This window comes from Siphateles boraxobius, unplaced genomic scaffold (assembly GCF_051911475.1).
Source record: "Siphateles boraxobius isolate OS27281-9 unplaced genomic scaffold, OSU_SipBor_1 68, whole genome shotgun sequence".
Classification (NCBI taxonomy): Eukaryota; Metazoa; Chordata; class Actinopteri; order Cypriniformes; family Leuciscidae; genus Siphateles; species Siphateles boraxobius.
In genome coordinates this window covers 10,813,613-10,835,413 of record NW_027509195.1, presented here as the reverse complement: position 1 = coordinate 10,835,413, position 21,801 = coordinate 10,813,613, and the positions used below count along the sequence as shown (strand labels likewise).

Genomic DNA, 21,801 nt, shown 5'->3' with positions numbered 1-21,801 from the left:
CTTGCTAAATAAAAAACAATACCTTTTATGCGTTAAAGCACTGTGTGTGTGCAGTTATATTTATTATTTATAATAATATAAAATATTATTGTCCTATTACTATTATTATTATCAATATATTTTATAACTGCAGATGATCAAAAAATGGAGCAGGAGACTTAGCAGGCCATGGTTGATGTAAAGAAAATGATATTACTGTAACTTTTTTTTTTATAGTCAGTATAACACTTTCTATTTGTGCTTGTTGTGAGAGCAGTCTCTGTAAAATCATTTTTAATAGTCCTTATCCAGTAATCATGAACGTGTTGATGAAACATGCAACATCTAGTTTATAATTGGTTTTCACATGTAAACGTAATGACATTTTTAATGCATGAATCAGGTCTGAAAGCTGTCAGTTGTATCAAAATTAAAGTTTATTACAAGAATAGGAGGTATGTAGTGCATAAACGTGTCAGAATACAGATCTGACGGTACAGGACTGAAGCTGCAACATGCTTTTCACTGCGCAACACACCGGAACAACATTCACACAAAAGCACCTGATAATAAGGCACTTACTTATGATAATAAGGAACAAACAAGTGACCAAAAAACAAAGCCTATGATTGGAAAGGAATACTAGCTTACGACTTACTCGCTGTATACTTCCCACTATTTAGGTGAAAGAGTATTTGAAACCGTTGCCATTTTTCCAGGATAAGCTCTCAAACAGGAGTATGCTACATTGCTGTCATCATCACATTGTACAATGTTTAATTCAGCATCCACTTATCATCTTGTAAAATAAAAACTTTTTCATATACTGCACATTCTGGCAAATGTAGTAGGTATACAGAAATGTACTATATGCAGCAATAGTAAGTATGGTAGTATGCTATTCCAAACATAACCAAAGGCTGAAAATAAAAGGAGACCCCTCTTCCTCACTGCGTGCTCTCGCATGCCTCCGTTCCCACAGAGACGTCAACAGCACACGAGTCAGAGAGCGCAAGGTTCATCAGGGTACAGACAACAGTGTTGTTTTTTCTATTCTTGATGATCGTAGCGTTATGCATTTATCGGTACAAAAATAATGTCACAGGCACAGCTTTGTTGGATTTTTTTCTTTTTAAAGAATCGATTTGGTTTCGTAGAACAGCCAGAACTGGAGACCTGCAGTTCAACACTCTATTGGCTCTGTCCCAAAACCTAGTGAGTTGCCTACATAGGCAGCACTTCAAGGCATTATAGGTGCTCCCCACGCAAAGCCAGTTTCAAAATGTAGCCATTTCTTTTTCAAAATTGCATTTTTTTGCAGACGACAACGTTGTCAAAACGTTCCCCGTTCAAATGGATCTGCGAAAAGGACTAAAAATGCTGTATTCTGCTGCCAGGCCAGTAGTTGGCGATGTCACTTTGTGAAGAAACACTACGCGTCTATGGATGAATATGTAATGCGCATGATGTCACAGTTTTCACAAATTCACGTTTTTGTAGTTTACATGGAGACGATAACGGTATAGTTTTTTTTTTTTTTTAAATGCTCTTTGAAAACGTTTTCACGCCCCAAAACTTTTACGTTTTTAGTTGAAAACGGTGTTGTGTAAACAGCCCCTAAGAATGTATTCTTTTTCACAAACTTTTTTCTAGGTTTTAGAACAGAGCCTCGATATTACCATGACCATAATGAATTCTGTTTAAATATTTAAGGAGAAAGGACGCAGTAAGCAACGATCAGTTTGCATACTTGGCGAGGCCATTCGAGAGTGGCAGTGTTTTTTGCGACACATCTTCAGGTAGGTGGGTGTTTTTCAGTAGCTTTTTGCCCACACAGAACAGCTCAGGGTTTGAAATGTTTAGACAGGTGTATACCTTCTGTATAAATAATATATTATATTATTTACTGTACACCTTCTGTAAAAGACACCTTCTGTAAGTGTTTATTTTATTATGTTGGGATCTTTTATCTGCTGTCTCAGTTCATTAATAATGGATTTTCTTGATTAATATACTGTAACCAATGAGCTTTAGAGGTAGACAGGGGATGCTGGCATCAGCAAAAGGTACATGATTCTGTCTTGAAATTCATTATGGATTTATGAAATGCAAGAATAGTGCAATGTTTAGCAGTAACTCATATTTTAGAGCCATTTCAACCAAGCTTTCATTCAAATTACTAATATTAGGACTTAAGAAAATTATTTTGGAGTCAATATTACACAGTTACGTCACAGAGCGCTGAATGAAATATATTGTGTCTTTTCTTTTGAAAGTACTTGGACATGAATATCCTGTTTATCTGTTAAAATAGTGTCCGGACTAGTCTTCTGCCCTTGGCTTTGATTCGTGGGAAGGTTGCGCTGGTTTCGTTGCCAAGAGACGGAGACCCTGTTGGTGTATTTCCTCCTCTTCTCCTTAACAGGAAGTCTACGCTAGCTGAAGACATGGCATAGAAGACGTTTCCTGTGGGAGGTATTATTAGCTCTGTGGAGGAAGAAAAGAAAGACAAAGAAATACTCATACAACCATAAAAAGTTAATTATGTATTTCGCTTAATCAGTTGTTCAAATGTTTATTTTTTTATATATATTTTATTTAAATAATTTGTATTAAATAATATTAAATTAAATAAATATATATACATTACCATTCAAAAGTTTTTTTTTTAAATGCTTATGCTCACAGGGGCTGCATTTATTTGATAAAAAGTACCATAAAAACAGTAATATTGTGAAATTTTATTACGATTTAAAATGACTGTTTTCACATGACCCTGAACAGTGCCACATGATCCTTCAGAAATCATTCTAATATGCTGATTTGCTGCTCAAAAACATTTCTCATTATTATCACAGTTGAAAAGAGTTGTGCTGCTTAATATTCTTGTTGAAACCGTGATAATTCCATTTCTTTACGGTATCATTTGATCGATTTAATGTGTCCTTGTTAAATAAAAGTATTAATTTTTTTTTAAAAATTGTACTGACCCCAAACTTTTGAGAAATAGTGTATATTAATTTATATTTTATTTAAATATTTTATTTGATTGCCAGTTTTTTTAATCATAAGTCTCTTTGTCAAATCATTGTGCCCAAAATAATATTTTCTCAATTTAGGATGTGATTCGAAAAAATAAACAGCACCGTATGAAATTTAAAAAATGTGACATCACCTTTCCCTTCCGGCAGCAGTTGGATCAGCTCGTATTTAGAGGCTTCTTGGGCATTCTGGTTGTGCTTCTCTAATGCAGAACTGATTATAGTGGGTGTTTTGTCATTACTAGTGACCTGAGGCAGCACAGAAAAGAAAGTATACATTAGAACACAGAGCGACAGCATCCATATTAAACGGGAGCTGACATGAAATGCAAAAGTTCGCCTGATGTAACACTGGACTGCTGCTGTGAAATACAGCAGTTTCAGAGCCCGAAAGTGTAGGAACACAGTTTTTTTTACTTTCATTTTTTTCACTTTCATTTGACTTTTGTTAGTTAGACTACCAGAATGCTTCTATACAAGTTGCCGTCTTGTAAATCCATCCGTATTCTGACGATTCTGATCTCAGGCCCCGCCTCTGTTTTGTTATTGGTGGGGTTGTTGCCACAGGAGACCGACCGCCGATGTGATTTGACAGCTGTAGTAGGTGTGGTCAGGACAGAGGGCGTGGCATCATTGGGCGGTGGTGACGAATCAACATCCAAACAGGAAACAGATGGGGATTTCACATGCTGAAATAGAGTTAATACAAATTATGACAATATCCTTCGGAATAGTTCACCTAAAAATAAAAAGTATATCATAATTTGCTCACCCTCATGTCATTGCAAATATAATATTTAGCTAAATTAAGCGTCTCTTTTCCGTAAATTGGAAAAAATACAGTAGACCACAAGCTGTCAAACTCAAAAAAGAACAAACTAGATTTAGGCAAGGATTTGTGGGTGGTGGTTACCAGGTGTTGCTAAATCTTAAAATGCCCATATTGTGCTTTATCGTATAGTACCTTTCATGCAGTGTGTAATATAGCTGTTTATGAATGTTGAAGATCAAAGTGCTTGATAAATGGAGTTACCGTCTCCCAAAAGAAAAAGATGATTCTGAACTGCCGAAACGAGTCTTACTTCCTACTCAGACCTACGTAGGTCTATAGCAAATTTGCATAATGCCACCACCTATGGTCTTCATTGGCTGCCTGCAAACAACGTCTACTTTGACCCGTCCTCAAACACTGTAGCTGAACCTGAGGCCTGGAAGGGTTTGGTTCATATTGTCGACATGTCGAGAGAACGCTATTTTCTGCACAGCAAAAGCAAATCCACTATGCAAAGTATGAGGACTCGGGCTCCAATTGATATGGTAACACAGACGCTATTGTTACTGTTTGTATTACTGTGTAACGAGCTGAGGAAGACTTCAGAGCAGAAAATTCAGATATGGTAATACAAGTTTAGTTTCCGACACATGCTGTAAGCGGTCGACCATTCACAACAGACTGGGTCATCTGACCAATCAGAGCAGAGTAGGCTCTCGGAAAGGAGGAGTTTAGAGAGACCGAATCCTTCATTGAACCGTTTCACACACTGTGAAAATAGAGGTGATGCTGCAATTTATATTATGGGAAAATTAAAGTGTTTTTCTTTTTGTTGTTTTTTAACCTTGGATGCATGTGAACCTACTGTAGGAGACCTCCAAAAAAAATTAGGAACCATTTTAAATTAAAATAGCCCACAATTGTCTGTGATTTTCATAAATTTTCGTAAAATTAGCAGAATGACTTTACCGGCAAATATGCTGTTTACACAAGCAAAGGCGTTCTAGCTTTTTACCATTAAGAGACCATTCGCACATCAGCTCCAAAATACTGGTCCGCCATCGGAAATCATCTTTAAACATTGTACCGTTGTTTTCATTTTCGCGCATGAGGAGAAGCACTTTAGTTTCACTCTCTGTTCAATTTGAAAAAAAAAATTGACTTAAAAACATTTTTTAATTTTGCTTTAAAGACAGTAGTGCGAAAGGGTCTGATGTCTGTGGTTTATTTAATCTGTTTTGTTGTTGAATCTCATTTTGCTAAACGTCTGTTTTTCTGTTCCACGGAAGAAAGATTTACAGGCTTGGAGCTGCGCTCATGATGCTGACAGATTTTTTTTTTAGGAGAACTATTGCTGATGTCAAAAGCTGGAATATTGGTCTTAAAAGGTGAGTTTGAGATATAAAAAAGAGCCTTATTAAAAAATAATCAGGTCTACACCTCCAGTCAAAAAGTCTTCTACCAGTCAAATTTTCCTAATTTTGGAATAATAGAATAAAAGTCTAATGAAAGCTTGTTAGCTCATCAATTATAAAATAAAAATTTTCTGGGGGAAAAAAGTGGGGGAAAAAAGTAAGGAAAAAAAGCTAAGCATAACCCTTTAAATTAAAATGTATTTGGATCATGAGAAACACAAATTCAGTCAAATGTATCCAACTATTCTAATTGTGTGAATTTTCACAACATTCATGCGAAGTGCACAGAATAAAAGGTTGTAATGGATCAATACATAAAAGCAATTTTAAAATGCTATAAAGAGCCTCTATGGGCTCTCAAATAATAAATATCTCAAAGTTGCTGATAACACTTTGGAAGCCGGGCTTTTAAAGGCCCATTACTGCGAAGTAATCAAAATAAAGCTCTTTATTCGCCCTTACCTTGCAAAGCTTAGAAAGCAGGTGATTGACAGGAGACGGGAAGTCAAAAATGCCATCAGCATCCATTGTTGTATTTGCCACGGCTGCGAGAGCACTGTAACAGGAGAAAAGAACGATCTTGTCACAAACTGTATTCTGTCGGGAGGCTCTTTGCCATTTGCAGCATATGACATTGATTCTTTCTGAATTGACTATAACCTGGAGTATAAATACAAAACTCAAAATTAGCAGTAGCTTTGAAGTCACATGCTAACTGCAGACGATAAGTGTGTCTTTGTCCTGCTTTAAAACTTCATTTCGTTCGACTCGAGCAGCATCACGGTGCTTAAGAGCTCGTGAAAGAAACGTCTGTGTGTGCATGTCAGGGACTGAGCTTAATCCTCAGAATAGCCTACAGGAAGATTGTCATGAATAGTTATAAAAATAAAAAAAAGCCCAGGATTTATTTAGCAAAATAAGAAAACTGCATATCATACTACAGAATATAGTAGTGTTTTCTAAAAATGACCTACAAATTTGTTGCATATATTTTCAGCAGAGAAAAAACAACAACAATGAATGCAAATAATAATATACAACTACCATACACATAATTTTGTATAGAAAATACAATTTTTCCCATTTCTTTGGCAATGTCTGTGTCCAAACAAACTATACTGAATTGTGGTGCAAATGCATTTGTCATCTTAAAAAAAAAAAAAAAAAATATATATATATATATATATATATATATATATATATATATATATATACAGTACATACATACAGTGTGTGTGTATATATATATATATATATATATATATATACAGACACAAAATATTTTATAATAAGTAAATGACTATTTTATACAATATATTATCTTGTAATTTTACAGCACTTTGGTCAATTTTTATTTGATTTTGAATGGAAAACCCTAATTTTGGACTCTACAGTAACAAATGCTGTGTGGCTGTTAATGTAGGACATTTGTTTACTGAACATGATGTTCTTACTCAGGATGCTGTGTGATGATCACTGTAGGGTTCGAGCCACGCCCAGGACTCGGCTCGCCCGGTACTTCAATCTGATTGGACAGCTTGTAGCTGTTTAAAAAAAACATATGGTCAACACTTCATATAGCAAAACAGTGTGTATCTGAGATGTTAAGCATAGAGTTACAAAAGTATCACTGACCTTTCCTCTTCACGTAGAGGGGGTACGCTGTGATACCACTGAACAAACGTCTCATCCGTTCTGAAAATGCTGTTTTTACATGAGGACTGAAGGAGGCGAATTTGAGCAATGACTTCAAACTCCTAAAATCAGGAGAATGTGATGTTAATACCTTTTTAACTTTTTTAAGAAACACAAATACATGATAATCAAGTATATAATGTCCATAAACTCACCCTTCGTCTTTTATCAAAGTTAATGAAGCCATTCTGCAAAAGAGTAAATTTTGGTTCACACATTATGACCTGCTTTGGCTAATGCAAAGTTGACTCTTAGTTTTGTTTTGACACATCTCGATTCTATCAGATGATTTTTGACAAACATTGTGAAACCACTGCTATTTTTATACCTCACAGCTGGATATGCTGCTGATACTCTCTATTTTGTATTTTTCTGTTAATTGTGTTTCATGGCGAGCTGAGAACTATACATCACCTCCAATCTGTCTTTGACTGCAGTGTCCAGCATGGTGAGATCTCTGAGGAAGATGCCCAGGTATGGCACAGTTCCCTGAGCACACGACTACAAAAGAAATACAGCATTAAGGAGCAGATTGGTTTCGGTATACATCAAAGATTATAAACGGCACAAAACACTGTGATAATATTAGGTTACCCTAGTGAAAAATAAATATACTAAAATGTATTGGAATACATTTATTTTATGCTAAGTATACTACAAATACATTTACATATTTATGTACTTAATACAAATACCCTGCAATTGTACTTTTAATACTCAATTGATATAATTAAAGTCTGCTAAATTGGAACAACTGATTTTGCACTTATTGTACTTTAGTTATCCAGAATTAGTGCAGAGGTCCAACTTAAGATATACTTAAAGCTGCAGTCTGTAGTTTTTCCTCTTTGTCACCATCTCTGTTCGAAATCTACAATTGCAGTTATTTGTGGAATTATCAACTTTACGTGGGTTGTGCCTCGGCACGGCACAGCGCGGATGAATCCAGTGTTTAGAGGAGAATGTGTGGCGGTCAGTGTGGAATGGAATGTGTGGATACTGTGATTCGTAATCACAGATTCTACTTTTTGTAAGTATGACCAACATGAGAATTTTCACCCGAAAATATCTTCTGAACAAGTAACATCTACTTTTGTTCTGACCAACTAAGGGAAAAAATGCATTGCAGTAAATCACACTGATTAAAACTAACGATCACTAATCATATCACATCAAACCGTGCAAATTATACTTTGTTCTCAAATTGTTAATGTTAACAACATCAGCATTGCCTGACCAAATTTAATGCCCTTCTGATATTATCCTTGTTTTTGCATGGACCCGGTTGCAGTCTCTCTTTTTCTGTGACGAAGTCTTTTGTATTTTACAACGATTGAATCTCCAGTTGTCACTGGTGATTGTCTTTTCAACCTCTCTGGATCCGCCATCAAATTAATAAGTTTAATTATCAAGTGCTGTGAGAAAAGGCTATAAATCTCCACCTCCAACATCCTCACACGCAATATAGCCTACTAGCCGAGACTCCTTTATGTGTACAGATGTGGCGTAATGACGCAAAGACGTGCTCGAATTTCACCGCAGAAATCCACCAGTACCACTGGAATTAAAAACATTATTACAAGCTTACCGTTTTGAATCGAGCTAAGGCAAGCAGATAGATTTGAACACTGTCTGGTTATGTACTTGCTCAATTTAATTTGGATAATTTTTAACCCAAAAAAGTTACAGACTGCAGCTTTAAGTATATTTGATTATGCTAAAGTGGAAGTGTCTGTGTCTGTGTGTGCTTTATTTAAGGATACTTACGCCTGTAAATCTCCTGTTGTTCATTTTAGTGTCATGGTTTGCAAATTTGGAAGTCCCCTCCTGTAGAATGAAAATGAATGTTGTGCATGTTGTTACAGAGGCATAAATAATTAAATTACACTCAGTTCGGTTCCTGTGTTTGAAAAATTTCACTGTATGATGCATTTAAATCAGGCATGTTGTTGAATTACACAACAAGCACAGTGCATAAAAACAACCTCACACTGAATCTGTGATTACTCGTTCTTTCCATGTCATCAGTTCCTCCCTTCAGGCCATGCTAAATTGATGCCGTTCTCTACGGCGATGAAGCACAGAACATCGATTGGCCTGATATTTTCCCATCAATGCATCTCCATGCTCTCTAATAACATTAGTGAAAACGCTGTTTGAATTGGCTGCTTTGTGTCGTGGTGTGGCTAACCTCTTTGAGTAGCTCGCGGCTTTGGGAGTAGTTGTCTTTCTCTGAGAAGATATCAGAAAGTTCCTCGTATCTCTTCACAGCTTCTCTGTCAGCATAGAGAAAAAGACTTCATGTTATTCTGTGCTGCTATTGTTAAAAAGTATGCAACATTCTCATATACCATGCATTATGTATTGCGTTCCAATGCAAATGGGAATTATAACTGTAACCATGACTTTACGGATTAAAGGAATATTCAAGATTAAATACAACTAAAATGTTACCATAGAAAATAATTTGTAAAAACAAGCTAAAAATGTGTTTATTGTAATGAACTTACAATCCTATACAGCAACAAAAGTTTTTAGTTTTTTTTACCGAATTATATTTTACATACACATTTTCAAATTAAAAATCTATTTTGCTTAAATCTTCAAATGCCAAAATCTATTTTAAAATGTTAAAAAGGGGCAAGCGAATCATTTCCAATCTTAAAATAAATTTTCGGTAAATGCAAAATGTATTTATTTGTAAATGTGTATATATGTAATTTTTTGACCATTTTTGTATATTTTAAAATGTATTTCAAACATATTTTTGCCATATGGGTGGAAATCTATGGGCGAAGCTGTTATTCACACAAATAAATGATTACTTCAATAATATCCCTTTAATGGATCAACAAGTAAACGCATACCTGTCTGTCTCATGCCAGGTCTTTCTCAGTCTGTGGATTGGGTTACTCTGCAGTGCTGATAGAATGGCGTACAGTGAGGAGAAGTTTTTCCTGGTTCTGCAGGCCTGTTTGGGAAACAAACCACACACATGTGAGTCATTTATCCTTGCTGATGACATCATTAGTGTCTGTGTCTGAGTTTACAGTTAAACTGCTCTTACTTCTGCAACACTGATCCATTTCTCCAGCAGTCTTGCTCTCTGTTGGCTCTTCAGACCCGTGTTCCACAAGGACGAGGCTGTGACAGCATTAGTTAAGCGATTAAACTGCTTGATAGTGGCTCTGACCGACCAGCACGCTCCTTCCTGGCCCTTCTTATCTCTCTGAGACCATAGAGACCCCAGACAGTGATAGGGCACCAGCTTTAGAAATAGATCCTTATGGAAAAACAAAAGGATTTAATTTAAGGATATTACAGACAGGTCTAAGATGTCCGAATCCCTCAAAAAGTGTGGAAAGCTGTGGAACATTTTACTTTAAATAATTATTTCTAGTATCAGACTAATCACTGGTCTTTTCCACAGATGTAAAGACAACGTTTGTGAGTGGTATGATCAGTCTCACTGTCTCAATCCTGGTCAGCTGTTCTGCGATCACACTGGATGGAAACCCCAGGATGCTGGTGGCATCAAACTCCGAGGGATCAGGAGGAGATGTCACACCTTTGGTAGGATCTGTAGAAGACCAATACAGTATGAAATGAATATGACAAAGTGGACAATAAGAACTGAAGTGTCTGTCTAACCAACAGTCAGAGTTCAACATAAATGCTTGCTAAGGGGCAAATGTGCTTCTAAATGAAAAAAAAAGTAAATACAAATAAATAAAATAAAAAAGTTTGGGGTCAGAAAGATTTTTTTTTTATCAAGAAATGAATGCTTTTATTCAGCAAAGATGCATTTAATTGTTCAAAAGGGACAGTAAAGACTTTTATGCCACAAAGGATTTCTATTTCAAATAAATGCTATTCTTTTGAACCTTCGATTTAACAAAGATTCCTGCAAAAAATCAAGGTTTCAACAAAAATATTAAGCAGCACAACTGTTTTCAACATTGATAATAATAAGAAATGTTTATTAAGCAGCAAATTAGATTATTAGTGACATCGCCAGGTCATGTGACTGTGACACTGAAGACTGGAGTAATGATGCTGAAAATTCAGCTTTGCATCACAGACATTAAATATTTTAGAATAGAAATTTTAAATACTGTTTTTACTGTATTATTAATCAAATAAATGCAGCCTTGGTTGGCATAAGAGAACATATTAATCTTACCGACCCAAACCTTTGCCAACTGTTTTATACGCTTACAAAATTCATTGTTTAAAACTCCAACTGCAATGTTTTTAAAAATTCTATTGAACAATTTCTAGCCAGTGAAGAATACTATGAGTTTGACTATAGAAATTTCCCCTACTTTTTAGGATTGTATTAATTTCGATGACTTTTCACTAACAATTTCACAATTCCCAGATTTCCAGGTTTTCCATGACCATTTCATGACCTTAAAAGGATAGTTTGACATTCAAATTATTTTCAATCAAGTTTAGTCAATTTAATTACAAATTAAGTCAATCAAATCTAAGAATTGCATACTAAGGAAAGGCTCATTGTTGACGTCATTATTCCCCTCATTTCAAAACTCAAGAACTTCATGTAGTAATACATTCCTGCCACCAAAATGAAAATATGAGGTATGAAATCCATGTTCTTTTGACAGGTGGCAACAGGTGGTTTTACAGTGAGACTGACAAGCTTGTGTCTGTCACAAACGCATAAAAAACGGTGTAGGACTGCCTTTGTCAAAGAGCCACATATCCTGACCTGAGAGTGAGCCAGACAGCAGTGTTTTCTCTCTCAGCTCCTCTGTGATCCTCAGCAGTCGGCCCCTGATTTCCGCCCCTGAGGAGTCTTCTGGAAGCAGGGGGCCGATCCGCTGCAGGCAGGAGGGATCGCTCAAACAGCGGAAGTCCTCGGGATAGTCACTCAGCCATGTGCTGAACACCGTACACACTGCCCTGAACACAGCAAATCTCCATAAATACTGTAACTTTACTATCACAATACAGACATTACCGGCTATTAATCATTTCTGTTTATAGCTTGATGTGTTCAGTAATACATACTTGTTGAACATTTGTCGAGTGTTACTTTTGTTCTCACCAGGAGGATTTCCCAACCTAGAAAATAGTTCATATGAAAATTAAGGGTTAATGCACATTCAGTTATTACTGAAAATAATTGGTATATTAATATTATTGCAAATTCTGTGATATTGTACAACAGCATTTCCAGAAAAGTTGAACAATTTTGATATAAATTCTAGAATAAAATCAAGAATCTGCGATTAAAAAAAAGGGATTATTCCCTTGAAGCTTTATTTAACTAATGAAAATTTAAAGAAAATACAATTAACAATTCTCTCATGAAATTTGCCACTAAGTGGATCCACGACCCATCTTTGTTTGAAGATGCTCTTTTTACACCCAATCACAATACCCTCTCCTTCTACCAATTCACCTGCTTCACCTTGACCTGTGTGTCAAAACTGTTTAGCATGGATATTCTGTAACCTTCTCTGTCCTACATTTTTTGGAGTGTTGCAGCAATCAAAATCAAAAAAATTTCATATTTACAAAATACATTCAAGTTGGTCATTGAAAACATTGGAAATCTTTTCTTTGTACTTTCATCAGCAAATAAAGGTTCAAGAGAATGGACAAATCACAGATAATTGATTTTATTGCATTTTAAAAATGTGTCTTGTCCCAAATTTCTAGAAATGGGGTTGAACATAAGGTTGGGTGATATTGATATCTCAATATTTTTGAGAATGTTGATCTTAGTTGGTGTGTGTGTGTGTGTGTGTGTGTGTGTGTGTGTGTGTGTGTGTGTGTGTGTGTGTGTGTGTGTGTGTGTGTGTGTGTGTGTGTGTGTGTGTGTGTGTGTGTGTGTGTGTGTGTGTGTGTGTGTGTGTGTGTGTGTGTGTAATACAGTTTTCCACACTGTTTTTCACTAAATGAACACAAAGGATTATATTTGATGATTTTCTTTCATCCATTTTTTACAAGTATAATAATATTCAGCATTATACTTTTAGAAAAAGAAAAAAAACGTTGAAAAGTGTGATACAAAAAAATGCTGTAATGGGACTTCAGTCAGTGAACATTTTTGAGTGATCAATCATTAAAATTAATCAGGTAATTTATTCAAAATTCAATGCTATATGTTATGTCTTGTAAGACATACAGTAAGGCCCGGTTTCACAGACGGCTTAGATTAGGCCAGGATTAGGCCTTAGTTCATTTAGGGCATTTTTAAGTAGCTTTTATAAACATGCTTTTAAAAAAAAATTACTGGTGTGCATCTTGAGACAAAGCAATGGCACTGACATATTTTAAGAAATGCCAGTACAAGTTGCTTTCAGTTAAAACTTCTAAAACATGCATTTTAGTCTATATATTTTAGGGTATATGTTTATGTTTAGACTATGCTGTTCGGAGACACTGTGTCTCGTTTCATCACCATTCGCAGTAGAGTAATGACAATAAAACACTTGACAAGACAAGACTAATTCGCAAGACATTACAAAACAAGAAAGGATCACACAACTGATTTTAGTTTTATGTTTACTGTATTTGTTTCTGAATTTAATATCACCAATCGTCATTGCAAACGTATCATCAGTGTTTGATATATGAAAGACAATGACTTTATAACTATTTCTCTAACTATACAAGTGCTTTACCTGTCAATCAGGATGTCCAGCACTCTCTGGGTGGAGGTGAAGGTGCGATAGGTGGAGAAGAAGATGGAGATGAAGGAGAAGTCGCCCATGGAGAAGGAATGAAGGAGATGGAGGACCAGCTTTTCCTCTGTCCCTGCCTTGACGTGCTGAGAACGGGACGCTGTGGACTGGGAAGAGAGGGGTGAAGACGTCAGGACCGAACTTCTGGATGATGACACAGCATTGAGCCTCACTCAGGAAGATGGGACTTACCCGTGGGACGGTGGGGGAAACTCGCCCTTGTTTCACCACCACAGTGTAGATGATACCGTCTTCCTTCATTTCAGACACAGTGGACTGAACCAGAGAGAGATCAGAGTAAGTAAGCAGTCATTCTGCTGATATTTTTATGCAAAGTGACTTCCAGTACACTTATTACAAGATCTTGGGGTTAAGAGCCTCAAGAGAGCTCTGGGTCATATTAATAAAAACATATTGTTTGCTCTTTGCGAGAATTATTTGTCTTGTATAGCCAAACTTTTGATTAAAGTCTGCTCTAGTTGGCAGTTTATTTTGGCCAAGACTTGTCCACTTCACTGACATGAAAAGTGATCAATCACAATTTGTTTTGTTTTTGCTTGCCATTTTAATCTGCAAAAAGTAACTGTAATACCAAATTTTAATATCCTGGTGTGGAAAAAAACTATTTAAATGAATACTGTAATCTGTAAAGTAATAAATAATCATTATTGCACAGACACACCACCAGTCAGAAGTGTGGGCTTGGTAATTTTTTTTTAATGTTTTTGAAAGTAGTTTCTTATATTGTAAAATATTATTACAGTTTAAATTAGCTGTTTTCTATTTTAATATATTTTGAAATTTAATTTATTCCTGTGATGCAAAGCTGAATTTTCAGCATAATTACTTTAGTCTTCAGTGTCACATGATCCTTCAGAAATTATTCTTATATGCTGATTTGCTGCTCAAGAAACATTTCTTATCATTATCAATGTTGAAAACAGTTGTGCTGCTTCATAAGTTTGTGGAAACCATGATTCTTCAATAAATGTAACATTCACAAGAACAGCATTTTTAAATAGATTTTTTTTACTGTCACTTTTGATCAATTTAATGCATCTTTGCTAAACAAAATTAATTATTTAAATATATATATATATATATATATATATATATATATATATATATATATATATCTTAGGCTATGTTCTGACTGAGTGCTACGCGCCATCTTGTTATTGTTCTCCTGTGCATGCGGGTCAGCGGGTCTGTGATCAGTTCACACTTGAATCTGATATTGGCCACATTTTCTTTTAAAAAACAATATGAACAGCCAACCAAAAAAAAAAATCAGATCTGAGCAATAAATCAGAATTGGGCACTAAGGCTGGAAAAAATATATATATATGTAGTCTTACCAGGTCCAGGGGACAGTACCATGTGGTCTTCATTGGGGATGGATCCCCCTAATAAAACACAGACAGAAAATGTAAGTGCATCATAGATTTTGAATGTAAACACTGTTTAGACTTTAAATGCAAACATTTAGCAAAATTAATTATTGAGATTGAACAATCACATAAATTACAAGTGTGAAAACTAATTGTTTTCCAACAGGTTTCCAGAACACTCTCCACATCTCCCATTGGTTGGACAAACAGATTGTACCACCCCTGAGCTGGTCAGGATGCAGTCATCTCGAAATGGCTAAATATCAGCCCAGTTATTCAGCTGTGCTATTAGCTATAGCCAAAGCTCCACTTACAATTTACAATTTACAACGGCTGCATTTAAAGCAAGGTAAGCGTGAATGGCCAATGTTTCTGGTTTGACATTTAAACCCTAAATGCTCTAAGGCGCCACATTTACATGTTATCTCCAATAAAAACTTAATGTAGGAGAGAAATCTCTTCATGCAAACTTCTGTCTCAACATGTAGCTGACGTGTGTATTCGAATACTTTTGATTTAATCAACTCATCTGACCGAGATTTTCCGACATGAAAAATGCATGAGGCAACGGCCAAAAACAAACCCAGTGACAAGGTTATGAGTAAGTGTCTGAGACGTCCACATGCTTTGCGGAAGACTGGCACACATTTATAACTTTCTAAGATCAATGTTCAATTTGAATACAAATTTAATATATTTTCTCAAAAAGGCAGCTATTTTGCCTTTGCATTAAATGCTAAATTGTTTCAAAGCACTCAAGATACTTAAAAAAAAAACATAACCCTAAGCAAACCAAACATTCAAACATTACCACAGTTCCAGTTCTCTTGCTCAAAATCATTCAGTGTGGTGTGTTCCACAAATTGAAAAACAACACAAGGAAAAATGCTACCTTCAACTCAGCGAGTCCAGACAGGCAGAAATTTGCCAACTTCCTTGAAATCCTTAGAGTTTGCCGGAAAACTGCATTTCCTTCAGGCCTTTTCATCTGTTAAATTTAATCTGTTTTTCTAGCTGCTGTTCTTAGATGGGTTTTGATTTCATTCGGTGAGATTCTTAGTCAATCTGTCGTCCCCGGTCCAATCTCACTGTCTCTGTTATGGAGCCTTTCAAACACACCTGAGCTTATCGCTAGGCCAACCCCCTCTACACACACACACACACACACACACACACACACACACACACACACACACACACACACACACACACACACACACACACACACACACACACACACACACACACACACACGTACGTCACAAGGGCACTCCTGTTACAGGCTCGCACCACAATATCTCTCTTCCTCCTCCATTCATTCAAGGGTGAAGCACAAAACCTCTGGGTCATATTTCATCCCAAAATCAAAATGTATATTTACCTTAACTTAAGTCTATTTTAGGACTATTAATATTTTCTGCATTCTTTTTTTTTTTTTGGTTGACATTATATAATATAATTTATTTTATGGAATTCAAATTTATGCAGATATTTTACATAACACACTGTTTTCTTCCACACAGTGAAAGCATAAATGGATGGAAGCATAAAAATAGTCCATGTAAATCATGCACTATACTATATTATATATATATATATATATATATATATATATATATATATATATATATATATATATATATATATATATATATACATACACACAATCATGAAAATAATGTCAATGCAAAAAAAATCACAAAAATAGTCTTCCTTTTTCTTTCTTTGATTTTGGGGGAAAATAATTATAATTATTCAAAAAAATATAAATAAAAAATATGATATGAACAAATATTATACATTTAATGTCCTTTTGTCATGCAAATAATGTAAAAAAATATCTAAATGATCCTAAAAATAGGTTTTCTTTTCTTTATGCAAATATAAGGACTTATTTCGATTTTGGGGGGAAATATGACTGATCTCATCCTGTTCGTTAAACATGTAGACAAATGCTTGATAAACCTGTTTGGCGAAGTTTAAAGCAATGAATGAAGCCGGAGTAAATAAATACAACTGACTGTATTGCTTCAGATTTCAAGAATGGCAACCTTTGCGTCTACTGCTGTAGCCATCGTTCTACGCCTGATCTTAAAAGAGATCTTCTTTAAAAAGCAATGCGTGACATGACAAATGCCTGATAATAAAACACGGGGCAACACCTGTTTATCTAAAAGGGATACTCGACCAAAAGCACATATTGACATAAAGAGGGTGACATGCTGTGCAGGTGTAAGGGCTTTGGTTACACTCCATGCAGTCCTGAGGGCGATGTGCATTGACCACGTTGATTACAACCCATTTTTATTATAGTGTTGTTTATATGTAATGAAACAGATGAGTTCCATGATTCAGCTGACGGTGTGAGCCACTGCCACAGGGGAACCACAGACATGAAGTTATATTAGTCTAAGCTGAACTGAAACTTGGCTGAAACAAATCCCTTGATCACCTCAATCAAGGTTTTTCTTTTCTTTTGTCTTTTTTCCCCCTGCAATTGTTGTGTATGGGTGTTTGATTAAAAAAGGTGAAAGATCCATCTCATTCCAAAATAAATATATAGTTTTTAGTTATATATAGTTTATTTAATATAGTTTATTTACATTTTCTGCAGAACCCATGCAAAGCTCTCTATACCACCATGTTAATGGTGTTATGTGTGGTTGTCAGGGTGTTGCTATGCAATTGCTAGGGTTTTATGAGTGTTTTTTTTATTGTTGCTGTGCAGTTTCTAGGTCTTGCTCTAAAGTTTGTAGAATAGCAACACCTTGGAAACCATCCAGAACGTATAGCAATCTGCTAAAATCCACTCTGAATCTGGGCAGTTACTAAGGCTTTGCTATGCAGTTTCTGAGGTTTTTAAGTAGTTGTAGTGTGTTGCTATGCAGTTGCTAGAGTGCTCTGTGTTCTTTCTAGCATGTTGCTACTCTATGTAGATTGGTGGTTGCCAAGATGCTGCTTTGCAATTTGTAGCATAGCAACACCCTGGCGACTGCCCTATATATATATATATATATATATATATATATATATATATATATATATATATATATATATATATATATATATATATATATATATTAGTGCTGTCAAATCGATTAATTGTATCCATCAAAAGTTTGTGTCTTTGCATTTTGTAGATAGTTAGGTTGGTGTATTTGCTTTGTTATAGTGAGTCATTCTTTGATATATACAACACAAGGAGCAAAAGTTCGTAATTTCGATTCCATTTACCAATCCTCTCTGAGTCAGGTTTGGCATTAACCTCATCAGCTCATTTTTACAGCTCATCACACACTTTTACAGTAGCTGTTAATTTAATGTTGTGAAATCCACACTTGCTCTTGGGTAAGTTTGAAAAGTTTTTGTTTCGCTATTAGGTTAAACCAGCTGTGAGTTTCCAGGTCTTTTCTCAGGCAGCAGGAAGTGCATAATAACTGGACAAACACAGGAAACAGGACATGCTGTCATGTCATGCTGCCCTTCCTCCCCCCACACACTCTTACTCTCTCCGTCAAACGCTTTTAGTCTCTGTATTCACAAGCGTTAGCCTCAGGGGCGGGTGAACAAGAAAACCTCTATAGAATTTCCAGAGACAATTTCAGCTGCTCTGTGTTTACTATCCTCTCTGCTCCTTAGTAGGGGAGATTGGGCCAATTGTAACAGAAGGCAATTGTAAACAAACACATTTTCTTTTAGTAACAAGCAGGTCAGCGTGATAATGACATGCCAAGTTCATACTGCAGCAGAATGCGGTTGTCAATACTATATTTGAGTCCTTAATAGGGTACATTTTGGGGTGAACTATCCCTTTAAAGATTTTTGCTTTAAAAACATATTATTCCTGAACAGTGGGAGAAAAAATGAATGAATATTAATTAGTTTAGCAATCAGGGCCATCCTTAGGACAGGTATATTCCGAGTAGTCTGTGAGTTATGATGCCCCTGTTCTCCCCTGCTAATGCGAATATACCTCCCAGACCTTAAAAACCTTATATGTCTCTGCCGGCTGCATTCTCACTGAAACGCATCGTAAATACATCACAAGGGAGCCATTTACAGAGACCTATTGTTTCTGCCTCCTTTATGAATACCTTGTCTCGCTCTCTCTTTATCTCTCCTCCTCTTGTGTTCTCATCTATTACTGCATCGACCAACTTTTCCTCTTTCTCTGCAAATGGAAATCACACCGTGACTGGCTCTGAGCACTTCCCACTGACGACCACAATGCAGCTTAATGGAAATCAGTCAATCATTTCCACACTGTTGCTGAGAGGTTTGGTCGATTCAGTGCTGGCATTTCCCCGCAGCAGTTTCTGCGTGACACACGGTGCTTCATGTGGCCCACGGTGCACCGTTCTGGGGACATAATGAGTGCTCTGTAGACAAACTGGGTCAGATGAGGTTTGTTTTTAGCTAAACAATTATCTAGCCCTCCTAGCTCTCCACCCTCAACATATCTCCCTCCCTCCCTCCTTCTTTCTCTCTGTTTTTGTGTTACACCCAGACACACACACAAGGAAGTTGCACGGTGATGACTGCAAACACATTTTGACCTACACATATGCATCCTGCCACAGTCATTAAAGAATCAAGAAAGGGCCGGATCTAGTTTCATCCTGTTGAGACTACTCTGGCCTTGCTTTTGTGTCATCTTAGCAAGTCTCTACAAAAGAGCCAGTGTGATTCGTAGTGGACTTTTGCATTATTTACCAAAAGAGCTGTGAGCTGGTCATGTGACCTGTACAGGAGGGAAGTTACTACAGTGAACTGTATGAGCCAGCAGGGCTTCTGTTTTTAGACCGGGGAAACCAAGTGTTGAATGAGTTTTACCTTGGTGTAGCAATTTCTAGTCAATACTCAGGATTTTGTGACAAGAAAGAAGTCCAGGGCCTTGACCACCATAGACACGGACACATGCTCAATATTCAGATTACAGGTTGTTGATCAATATAGGGTTTTCAGTGACATATTCTTAATTTTCTCAATTGGGTTCTCCCAATATAAGTCAATATTAAAATTATATATTATGTTCATTCAGTTATATTAAAGAAAAAGCACTGTTTTTTTCTATTTTGATCTGAAATACTTTGAAATGTATAAAATAAATAACAAAAGAATAGTATTATTAAATAAATAATAAACATATACTTTTATATTAATAATTTAAATGCTTTGAAAAGAATGCTTGAAGGCTATGTGTGTTTTTTAATAATAATGAAATAAAAAGCAGTTTAATTGATTTGTTTATTTATATTCAATTTATATATATATATATATATATATATATATATATATATATATATTCTGTGTTTATTTGATTTGTTATTCTATAATTATATATAATTATGTAATTATTTTATTTACATTTATAATTGTTGTCATTTTATTAATAATAATGAAATAAAAAGCACTGTTTACTTAATTTATGTTTATTTATTTTATATATCATTTTGTTATATTCGTTATATATATATTCTGTTTATTATATTTGTGTGTGTGTGTGCGTGTGTGTGTGTGTGTGTGTGTGTGTGTGTGTGTGTGTGTGTGTGTGTGTGTGTGTGTGTGTGTGTGTGTGTGTGTGTGTGTGTGTGTGTGTGTGTGTGTGTGTCATAAATTTTTACATATATAATTATGTTGTAAATTAATTTATTATTATGAAAAATAATAATAATTCTATTACTTAATTTTTTTAATCTTTAATCTCTTTTTTCTTCTTCTTTTTATTTATTTATTGACCCTGTCTTTCAAACACTTTGAAAAAACACTTTGTTTTGATGGGCGTGCCACATCCGAGACTTGGAAGTAAATGGCCTCCTCTATGATTGGGAAACAGTTTTCCATATTAAAATATGCAGGAAGTTATAATTGAACACCACAGTTATAATTGACAAAGGATGACTTACGTTTTTTTTGTGTAAACCGAATTATGAATGAATGTACCATTGTTTGTCACACTGTCGTTGTTATACTTAAGGCTAATCATAGTTCATCTTTTCGTTAAAGTGAAAAACGTAAACATTGTCATTTGCAGTACCATCATGTTTTAAGTAAAATTAAATGTGTAATGTCTTACTGATGACAAGACGGATCTTGCTCACTAAAACTTTTAATCAGAGCTACAGCGATTGGCTTCGATAACAAAAATAATCGGATTTTCCGCATCCGATTATTCAATGCATTAACCGCATAGATGACGAAGCAAAGGAAAGAACAGCAAATGACAAGTATTCCCAGTTTAACTGCGGTGCTACTGTATAAATACTCAGTACATATCAAACAGTCTGTATCAGATGAAGCAACAGTGACACATGGTAAAAACACTGTTACTCACACTTGTGTGTTGCGGCATTTCTTTCGGATCCAGTGTAGTTAGTACTTCATTTTTTATTTTCAGTCTCACTCAAACTGTGTCTTGTTTAAAAACGAATCCACAGTAAAATGAAGCGAACAAACGAAACAGTGTCTTACTTATGCGATCTGACTGGAACTTCGTTAAAATATAAAATTCATCCATCTTTCTTAATGTTAGGATCACAAGGAAGGCACTGTGTTTTTCCACAACTGGCCACTTCAAAACGTCTTGTAATCCGTCTCTATCGTTTTGTTGCTGGAGTGTTTCTGTGTTTCTCTTATTTACTACTACATGATATGTGCAAATTGGTGGGCGGGGCTAAAGTGGCAATGATGTAGAAGTAGGCGTTGATCTTCTTCTGCAGAGGCGGTCTTTCGACGCGCTATGACGTAATAATGTGACAAAATCCGAAACGAGTCGTTTTCTGAGCTTGGCTG

The 21,801-nt window shown here is 35.6% G+C and overlaps 1 protein-coding gene across 2 annotated transcripts in view; it reads right to left on the bottom strand.

Moving 5' to 3' along the window:
• Window positions 1–398: 398 nt before the first annotated feature.
• rgl2 (ral guanine nucleotide dissociation stimulator-like 2) overlaps window positions 399–21,801 on the bottom strand; it is a 27,399-nt gene continuing 5,996 nt past the window's right edge. Inside the window, exons 1-19 of one of the 2 annotated variants that reach the window (XM_077214683.1) lie at window positions 15,902–16,155; window positions 14,977–15,024; window positions 13,811–13,894; window positions 13,559–13,725; window positions 11,937–11,990; window positions 11,635–11,828; window positions 10,373–10,482; window positions 9,970–10,185; window positions 9,770–9,873; window positions 9,094–9,178; window positions 8,670–8,729; window positions 7,317–7,403; window positions 7,058–7,090; window positions 6,843–6,964; window positions 6,662–6,751; window positions 5,670–5,763; window positions 3,482–3,709; window positions 3,155–3,269; window positions 399–2,466 (exon numbers count right to left, since the gene is read on the bottom strand). In XM_077214683.1, coding sequence (XP_077070798.1) covers window positions 2,285–2,466; window positions 3,155–3,269; window positions 3,482–3,709; window positions 5,670–5,763; window positions 6,662–6,751; window positions 6,843–6,964; window positions 7,058–7,090; window positions 7,317–7,403; window positions 8,670–8,729; window positions 9,094–9,178; window positions 9,770–9,873; window positions 9,970–10,185; window positions 10,373–10,482; window positions 11,635–11,828; window positions 11,937–11,990; window positions 13,559–13,725; window positions 13,811–13,894; window positions 14,977–15,024; window positions 15,902–15,997 — 2,169 coding nt within the window. In that variant the 5' untranslated portion in view covers window positions 15,998–16,155 and the 3' untranslated portion in view covers window positions 399–2,284. Of the gene's footprint in view, window positions 2,467–3,154; window positions 3,270–3,481; window positions 3,710–5,669; window positions 5,764–6,661; window positions 6,752–6,842; window positions 6,965–7,057; window positions 7,091–7,316; window positions 7,404–8,669; window positions 8,730–9,093; window positions 9,179–9,769; window positions 9,874–9,969; window positions 10,186–10,372; window positions 10,483–11,634; window positions 11,829–11,936; window positions 11,991–13,558; window positions 13,726–13,810; window positions 13,895–14,976; window positions 15,025–15,901; window positions 16,156–21,801 lie in introns of those variants that run through there. The other variant, XM_077214682.1, reaches the window with a different exon arrangement.